This window comes from Myxocyprinus asiaticus, chromosome 6, assembly GCF_019703515.2.
Source record: "Myxocyprinus asiaticus isolate MX2 ecotype Aquarium Trade chromosome 6, UBuf_Myxa_2, whole genome shotgun sequence".
NCBI lineage: Eukaryota > Metazoa > Chordata > Actinopteri > Cypriniformes > Catostomidae > Myxocyprinus > Myxocyprinus asiaticus.
The window spans coordinates 4,306,237-4,315,345 of NC_059349.1; the positions used below are offsets into that span (position 1 = coordinate 4,306,237).

The 9,109-nt window shown below is 38.1% G+C and overlaps 1 protein-coding gene across 4 annotated transcripts; it reads right to left on the bottom strand.

The window, feature by feature from the left end:
- Positions 1-1,410: 1,410 nt before the first annotated feature.
- LOC127442948 (gastrula zinc finger protein XlCGF8.2DB-like) lies at positions 1,411-8,889 on the bottom strand. Of its 4 annotated transcripts, XM_051701378.1 has the most exons (4): positions 8,759-8,889; positions 5,526-5,725; positions 3,334-3,480; positions 1,411-3,019 (listed from the first exon to the last, which is right to left on the bottom strand). In XM_051701378.1, the coding sequence occupies exons 3-4, from the start codon at positions 3,386-3,388 to the stop codon at positions 2,007-2,009; spliced, it is 1,068 nt and encodes a 355-aa protein (XP_051557338.1). In that variant the 5' UTR covers positions 3,389-3,480; positions 5,526-5,725; positions 8,759-8,889; the 3' UTR covers positions 1,411-2,006. The 4 variants fall into 4 exon arrangements, with proteins under 4 accessions (XP_051557338.1, XP_051557339.1, XP_051557341.1 ...); XM_051701379.1 differs by lacking the exon at positions 5,526-5,725 and having other exon boundaries at positions 8,759-8,880; XM_051701381.1 differs by lacking the exons at positions 5,526-5,725; positions 8,759-8,889 and adding an exon at positions 7,980-7,991.
- Positions 8,890-9,109: the final 220 nt, after the last annotated feature.

Sequence of the window (9,109 nt, forward strand, 5' to 3'; positions counted from 1 at the left end):
TCATGTGGAGGTCCACAATTTTTTTTCTGAGGTCTTTGCTGATTTCTTTTTATTTTCCCATGATGTCAAGCAAAGTTGCACTGAGTTTGAAGGTAGGCCTTAAAATTAACAAACTTGTTAAATTAACTTGTATGAAAACTTCTGACCCACTGGAATTGTGATAGTCAATTAAAAGTGAAACAATCTGTCTGTAAACAATTGTTGGAAACATTACTCATGTCTTGCACAAAGTAGATGTCCTAAACGACTTGCCAAAACTATAGTTTGCTAATATGAAATCTGTGGAGTGGTTAAAAAATGTGTTTTAATGACTTAAACCTAAGTGTATATAAACTTCTGACTTCAACTGTATATGGAGTCAAGACCTCTCATCCGATTCTAGATCTCTTGCCAGAAGGACTTCCCCCAGCTGGCAACAAAGGCCACGATAAGCCTTTTGCAACAACATATCTTTGCGAAAGTGCATTCTCCTCCCTCACCTACCTGAAAAGTAAATACCGTTCAAGACTGCAGCCTGAGGCTGATATGATGCTCTGCCTAACAACCTCAATCTCCCCCAGAATAGACAGGTCACTTATTGCACCACTCACAAGGGTCAGTCATCTCATTGAAGGAGTCTCTGTAATCTTAAAGCTTAAGTTCAGCTAAATGTTTAATTGTCCATCTCACAGTAAAATTAAAATGACTGCAAATCCATTAAAATAATTGTGATTGAAACAATTGTGACTGAAGAATTGTGATTTTGATTGCAACATAGAATGTAAAATCTTTAGTTCTACTGTATTAACATATTATTATCATATGGTAGGCTACATTACGCATATCAGAGGCCAGGCTTAAAATTCAGCACTCAGTTTTTTACAATTTGTAACAGCTCCATTCTCCCTATCGCCTGAGGGGTCCTTGCCCTGAAAAACTTTGAAGACCCCTGGTGTAGTGAGTTAAGACTGTGTGGATGTGTTTTATCAAGCGAAATTCCTAGGTTTGATTCACCCCTTTGTCCCAATTTTTCTCATCCTTTCTCCTGTCTCCACAATTAATATTTCCTTTAATACTACTTATAATAATAGAGTCGAGAGAAAAGTTTGATCTGGGTAAAATTAACCATGATTTTACTATAGTAATATTGTAGAAATTATGTTTTTTGACCATAGTTTTAATGCAGTTAACAATGGTGTTACTACAGTAATATGGTGTTAATATCGTAACCATAATTAATTTTGTGGTTACTATGATTTTCCTACAAAATACCATAGCGATACTATAGTTACTGTAGTAAACCTATGGTTCATTTTTGCAAGGGAAAGTTAGGGTTAGGTTTAGGTGTGGGTGTAGTGTGTCTGTGGGACTCTGGTTAGATTAAATAAACACAATAAACACACTGCAGTAATAGTGTATGTTAGTATTTAATTAGGAGTGTAATAGCATATAACACTATTTGCACTTAGCTAGTGAAAATAGTCGCTGCCTTTTTAAAAAAAAAATTTTTTTTATATCAAACAAATAATGTTTTAGGTAGTCCATTTGAGCTTTCTTCCAGTTCTTCCACCACTCATTTACACCAGTTCCGGGGCAACAAGTGAAAGGCCTTGAAGAACCATCTTTGCTATGATGATCTCAGAATTCCATGAGCACGTAAACAACACGGCTGCGCACATAGCGTTAACCTCAATTGCAATCTCAAAATTTTTATAAACGTATAAAATCAAATTATGTTTAATAATATAAAATCTGCCCTCCAGTGAGTCTGCTGTAAAGTGTAATGCTGGGGTATTAGTCAGTACATTAGAACTCACGTACGAAGAGGTTAAAACAAAATATTTTCTACATCTCTGCTCCTTTACTTTCATGATCCGGTCCTCTCACTCATTCAGAGAATCTGCTTCTCTTCTTGTATACCAGAACTCTGTATGGAGCAGTAACATCTAAGAAGATTTAGTTTCTGATCATGAAATATAATTTGTGTTATTTAATTTCACAGCATTGACCCTGAAAATGAACTTTGCTCAGTTTGACAACTTTGTACAATGCTTTTTTAAATGCCTATTTAGACTACTTGATTGGGTGAAATTCTTCCCACATGAAGTGCAGTGGTACGGCTTTTCTCCAGTATGCACTCTCACATGGATTTTCAGGTGTTCAAATGTAATGAAACTCTTTTCACAATGTGGACACTTGTAAGGTTTTTCTCCAGTATGGATTCTTTGGTGCCGTTTCAAATCGTAAACTCTGTTAAAAGCTTCTCCACACTCTGAGCATACATGACCTTTCACACTGGTGTGGATGAGGCAGTGTGCATTAAAACTGCTTTGCTGTGAGAACCTTTTTCCACAAATAGAACACAGGTAGGGCTTTTCATTTGCATGAATGTTCAGGTGTTTCTTTAGCTCTGATGCCAACGTAAATTCTTTGCTGCACTGATCACAGTTAAATGGCTTTAATCCAGAGTGACAGAAAACATGAGTTTTGAAAGTTGATGCACATCTGAAATTCTTTCCACTTCGATGACATATGAAAGACTTTTCTTCAGTGTGAATTCTCATGTGATCCTCAAGGGTTTCCTTTCCTGTGAAACTCCTTCCACACCGAAGGCATGTGAAAGACTTTTCTCCAGTGTGAATTCTTATGTGATTCTTAAGGTTTCCTTTTTGTGAAAAACTCTTTTCACACTGAGGGCAGGTGAAAGGCCTCTCTCCAGTGTGAATTCTTATGTGACTCTTAAGGCTTCCTTTTTGTGAAAAACTCTTTTCACACTGAGGGCATGTGAAAGGCTTCTCTCCAGTGTGAGTTCTAATGTGATAAAGAAGATTTCTTTTCTCTGCAAAACATTTTCCACACTGAGGGCATGTGAAAGAATTTTTGGCTCTTGTTCTTGGAGTCCATATTTGCGTCAAATGTTTTTCAGTCTGTGAGCAAATAACAGATTCTTCATCAGTGAAATGATCAGATTTATGATACTGATGGTGTTCCTGATCCACATCATTCAGTTCTTGACTTTCCACTTTCACTTCCATCAGATCTAAAATGAACAGGAAATATTGACAAGTCTGAATCAAGAAATACAATTAAACTCCACTGTAATGTCAGAATGCAAAGGTCAAGTATCTTTTTCATGTTATCTTTGATATGCTGAAGGTTAGTTCTGTAATTTTCATTTTAATACCACAAAATCAGGTAGATTCTAGTTTTATTTGTTTGTTAAATTGTAATTTGACTGCTTCTATGTATGGTTTTTTTTTTAACTGCAGTTGCCAGATCTAGCAAACTGTCTGAAGCTTTGTTACCTTAATGTTCCTCAACAGTCATTATGAAGAATCAAGAATGGACACCAACCTATTTGTTCCTCAGTATCTTCATTTTTCATTATGCGTGGTTTTGGATCACTCATGTCTTCACTCTTGCAATAGTATGTCGGTAGACTTCAGTGGTCTCGGTGGGAGTTGTTCCTCTTATTATGCCACCTTATTCCTCTTTCTTCACCTGTAGGATGATGGGAATATTTTCAGCATTTAGAAATAAATTGCAGTTAGAGAGGCTTCACTGAAGGTGTGAATTGTGATTGCTCTGTGGGTGTGAAGTGGTGATGTAGGCTAAAGGTCAATTTATACTTCTACAACGAACCCATGCCTGACATGCACCTTTGCAAAAGTTCAAACAGGCATCGCATCAATGCAAACCACAATAGCTGTGATTGGTCCGCTTTTTAACCAGAGACCACCCCCTGTATGGTAAAAAGGTATCTGAAGTAATCTTAAATTTCTTTAAGATTATTTTTAAAGTAGATTAATCATATCTCCTTGTATTATGGCTTGATTTAATCGGGAGCATCTTCTGTTTTATACTCTGTTTTGTTACAAACAAAAACACAACAAAAGACACATCTGTTCATAATTTATAAACTCTGTGCTCTTTTTCTCTTAGCTTTTATCTGATATATATATTTGGTATGAGAGTGAAAAAATGTGTTGTATTCTAATTAAGACCTTTTCCTATCTGTATGACGTTCTAAATATTTACTGATGAGCCAAAACATTATGACCACTCAAAGGTGAAGCAAATAACATTGATCATCTCCTAACAAGGCCACATGTCAAGATCTGGGTAGATTAGATGTTAAGCGAACAATCAGTTCTCGTAGTCAACGTGTTGAATGCAGGAGCAAAGACCTGAGTGACAAGGGCCAAACTGTTATGACCAGATGACTGGGTCAGAGCATCTCTGAAAAGGCAAGGCTTGTGGGGTGCTCCCGGTCAGCAGTGGTGAGTACCTACAGACAGTGGTCTGAGGAGGGACAAACCACAAACCGGCGACAGGGTGTTGGGTGCCCAAGGCTCATCGATGCGCGAGGGCAACAAAGGCTATCCCGTCTGATCAGAACCGACAGAAGGTCTGTGGCACAAGTCACAGAAAATGTTAATGATGGTTACAGGAGGAAGGTGTCACAACACGCAGTGCATCACACCCTGCTGTGTATGGGGCTGCGTACCTGCAGACAGGTCAGAGTGCCCATGATGACCCGTCCACCACCAAAAGTGCCTACAATGGGCACACAAGCGTCAGACCTGGACCTTGGAGGAGTGGAAGAAGTTCACCTGGTCCGATGAGTCCCGTTTTCTTTTACATCATGTGGACGCCAGTGTACGTGTGCGCTGTTTACCTGGGGAATTGATGGCTCTAGGATGGACTGTGGGAAGATGACTCGCCAGTGGAGGGAGTGTCATGCTCAAGGCAATGTTCTGCTGGGAAACCCTGGGTCCGGCCATTCATGTGAACGCCAATTTGACACGTGCCACCTATCTCAATCCAACTGAGCATCTGTGGGATGTGCTGGACCAACAAGCACTTTGGCTGTGTACTCAGAGGTCCAAGACACACAATACTGAACCATAAATGCAACCCCCCCCAGTATAAACTGGCCTAAAATGTTTTGATTATTTGCACTTTGTTCCCCATAAGCAACAAATAGCCATTTACCTAATTATGACAGTTCTCCCAATAACAGTTTTTAATTTTAACATGTTATTTATGAAAAGTTGTAAAATAGATGTGTCAGCAGCTCTCCTGTTATTATATTATATATAAGGCTTCTGATAATAATGAAACAAGCCTTTCAGAATAATAAGAACAGGTCTGATTTTAAAGCAAATTAAGTGAGCAATTGTTTTAGCTTTAAAAAAGTGCTATAGAGAAGTGACTCGTTAATTTACACTTTTAATTTTCTAATTTATTATTAATATAATGTTTAATTTAATCACCTCATTTCTCCCTTTTCTTGCTTTTTTGAGCACTTTGGCTCAACTGGTATTGTTATGTGCTATATAAATAAAAACCAACTTAATTAAAGCTTCCTCAATCTGAATCAATGCTAGTAGCAGGCAACAAATGTATGAATACTATTTGATTCAGACTTTTGAAGTGTTCAACATATTTGCTCATTTGTTCCTTATATAATAATTCAACAAACATTCTTCTGTTTAAAACAAATCCCTAGAGCTTTATCCCTAGAGCTGTTTTTGCAACATTACCTCGAAGGGATCTTTTTAATTATAAAAGGTGAAATGGGGCTGATTGAAGTCTGCAGGTATGGTGGCTGGGTTGCCGTGTTGGCTGGTTCGGGTCTCTCCGTGTCATGCAGTGAGGGTAGGAATGCGATGGAATAGTGTTGGCTAGTGTAGCGGTTTGGTGTGTCGAGAGTAGAGCCGATAGGGGGTTCGTTATTCCAACTCTGTAAAAATAGGAAAAAGAAACTTAAGTTTCCCTGTGGAGGCGATGCTCACTGGTTTCGTGTGAAGATGCTACTTACATCTCCCTCACTTGATAAGGGAGATTGTCTCCAGGTGTGTTCGATTACGCTGCTCTGCTCAAGTGATGAAGTTGTTATGGTTGGTTGCTCAATTTTGTTTTAAAAGGGGTCATGAACTGCTCTTTTTTTTAATAGTTTTATTATCTTCTCTGAGGTCCACTGATAATGTTAATAAATACAACAAAATTTTTTAGTCATAATTTAGTCACATATGATCATTTTGCACCCTGTCTCTGGCCCTTTGTCTGAAACACTCAGTTTTTGCCTAAGGGCCTCCTTAAAACTTCAACGTAAACGCCCACTGTTATGATTGGCTAACACCGTGCAGCACCTCGAACAGAGCCATTTTTGAGACTCAGTCGGAAGAGAATGAACCAGCTCAACAACATTATAAAACTAAATGTCAGGGTTTACACATAACGCTCATCCAACTCGTTGAATCTGAATATATTAAACTGTTCATCTCAAGCACAACTGTTAACACTCACACTCTGTATACACCGGATGCGTCAAAAGCAACAGAACTCATTATAATCATTGATGTGGTCTACCATGGAAGCGTCCGTTGTGACGCTTCGCGTCAACAGTAAACAGATGTCCCATTCCATTTTGTGCTGCATGCGCTGGTGCTACTACTGCCAACAACACAAATAAACAGTTTAGAAAGTTTGTGTCGACGCACCCAGTGTAGACAGCCTCAAGCCATTGTGTCGCGTCAACGAACGCACCCGGTGTAAACAGGGTGTCAGCACCATAAACTATCACACACAGTGGCAATTTCTCAGGGCCAGGAGAGCCTTCTCTGCTGACCTAACATGCCAAATAAATAAATATTTTTCATCCTTTCATTCTCAATCACCTTTTTGCCTATGCACTTTTAATCGCTTTCCACTCTTAATTGATCTACAAACAAATAGAGAAAAACTAAAAGTTTATCCAGTCAGAATTTATTCCTTGATGCTTACAGGTGAAGTCTGATAAAATCACATACCCGAAGCAGCACATGAGTCTGAGCTCCACCCCCTCAGGCCTTCAGAATTTCTTCAGAATCCCTCAACAGTGCAAATGAATGGGCAACTAAAGTCAGACTGTCAGATTCATCAGCCAATCAGATTGATTTATTTGTTCTTGATGGGTGTGATCTTTAGGATATGTCCCGGTCAAGGCCTTCTAGCTGACCTTGAGTGACGCAATCACGCTTTAAGTGATGTACGTAATTCAAGAGCGAAAGATCATCGCCATTGAGAAAGAGATCCTTATGGATTTAAAAACACGAGATGTTCTGCATGACTGTGTGATTGCTTAATTTATTAAACAGGAAAGGAGGACTGATTTTCACTTAAATTGTTAAGTGCTTTTTGCATTGTTATAGCAAAATCAGGAGTTTTCTAAGTGTAAATTAGGATGCTTGAGCATTCAGTGTCGGATCAAGTTTTGAAAAGTAGTGCTGTGTTCCATTCAACTCGGAAAGTCGGATTTTACAACTTCCTACTTGGAAAAGTGCAATGGAATGCATCTTAAAGTCAGAATTACAACTTGTAGGCTCGTGCAGAAATTCTCAACTCAGATTTGCTGAGATGCAGGGGCATGATGTCACACAAACACGTTGACACTCAGGGAGATATACTTGCGTTAGAATCAGAATCAGAATGAGCTTTATTCCCAAGTATGCTTACACATAAAAGGAATTTGTCTTGGTGACAGGAGCTTCCAGTGTACAACCATACAAAAACAATACAAAAACAGCAGCAAGACATAGATAATGATAAAAAATAAAAAATAATTATACACATACGTACAGACACAGATACACATGGGTAGCGCAAAACAATAGAAGCGCTCCACACCGAGACGACCACCCGCGGCGCCATCATGATGTCAATGGTTATGAATTGCGCTCTGACACACTTCACAACGCAACGACACATGAAATCGAGCTTGCGTAGCAAGATGCGTCTGCGTTCACGTACTTACGTAGAGTATGTTTGGGCCTTAAGACAGCTCCTTCAGTTTATTAACGTATTCTACGAAAGACGAATTAAAATTCTGTCTAGACTAAAAGCAACTTGGCCACTCCCATTATAATTTATAAAGCTGTCTACACTACAGACATGCAATGTTGGAAATGCGGCAGCAATCAAGTATTGTTTTTTTGATGAAATTATTTTTGTTTTACCCAATTCAACTGCAGTGTCACCCAAGTATACCGAGTCCAGATCGTCCCCTACAGAGATCATCAAAGAAATCACTTTCCAATAAAAATACATTTGGATACAGCTTCGAAAACTCACAATTTATTTCTTGAGATGTTTCATTACATTACAAATATTAATAATAAATAGAAAATAACACACCTACTGTTCATCATTCCATAAAATGTGCTGAAGTAATGTCAGACATATTTTAAAGCACACTGACAGGACATTGTTGAGGCAAAACCTAAAACATGTGTTATCTCTGAAAAGGCCAAATATCCACTTTAAAATATTATAAGATTTACAAATGTGGCATGTATGGTCTCTGAGAAATACTGAACAAACTGTTTTCTGCAGAGGACAGAAATGAATGACTGGGTCTCAGTAGGATGTATCTGATCTGACTAATAAATACTGCTTTTCAATCTGCTGACAAATTAGAACTGTTCAGTTCTCATCATTTGCAAAAAAAAAAACAAAAATAAGAAAAAAAAAACAATGGATCAAAACAACCATATTCAGAATCTGTAAAAACTTCAAAAAAAATCAAATCATGTGTTGTATATCGTTGAAAAGCTATCAGTTAGTAGAATACAACGAGTAAATGTGTTTCTCTCAAAGACCAAAAAACAAAGAACGTGAGAAATACATTCATATAGGACTAAACATTAATAAACATATCGAGGCTTTTTGTCGTGTCTGGCTTATTACTTCATAAACTTAATTATCATAATATGGAAAATGGCACATCGTAACTTACAGCAGGTGATCTTCATTTAAAAGAGCCTGAAACAGCGTTGTGTGACATCATGTAGATCTTGAAATATCCCTCGAAGATAATAGCTAATAGCATCTCTATGGCAACTTCTGGGAGCGATTCACTGAAACACGTGATCACTGAGTTAAAATGGCGGTCCAAACAAGCGGACTCCACGTGGGTGAGCAGAGTCAGAGCGCACATACACAGACTGTACACAAGAGGGCACTCGACGCATATTTTTGGAGTGACAGAAAACTAGCAGCTTGTTTTTCATTACTTGCTACTTGTATGTTATGATTTTTTAGATGTTTTTTAGTACTCGTTTATTTGCATTATGAGATATATTGTGTA

Bases quoted from the DNA above. Each gene is read 5' to 3' on its own strand.
- LOC127442948 (XM_051701378.1), bottom strand. From the start codon at position 3,388: ATGAGTGATCCAAAACCACGCATAATGAAAAATGAAGATACTGAGGAA. The intron at 3,020-3,333 runs GTTGGTGTCCAT...TGTTCATTTTAG, and splicing joins AGATACTGAGGAACAAATAG to ATCTGATGGAAGTGAAAGTG.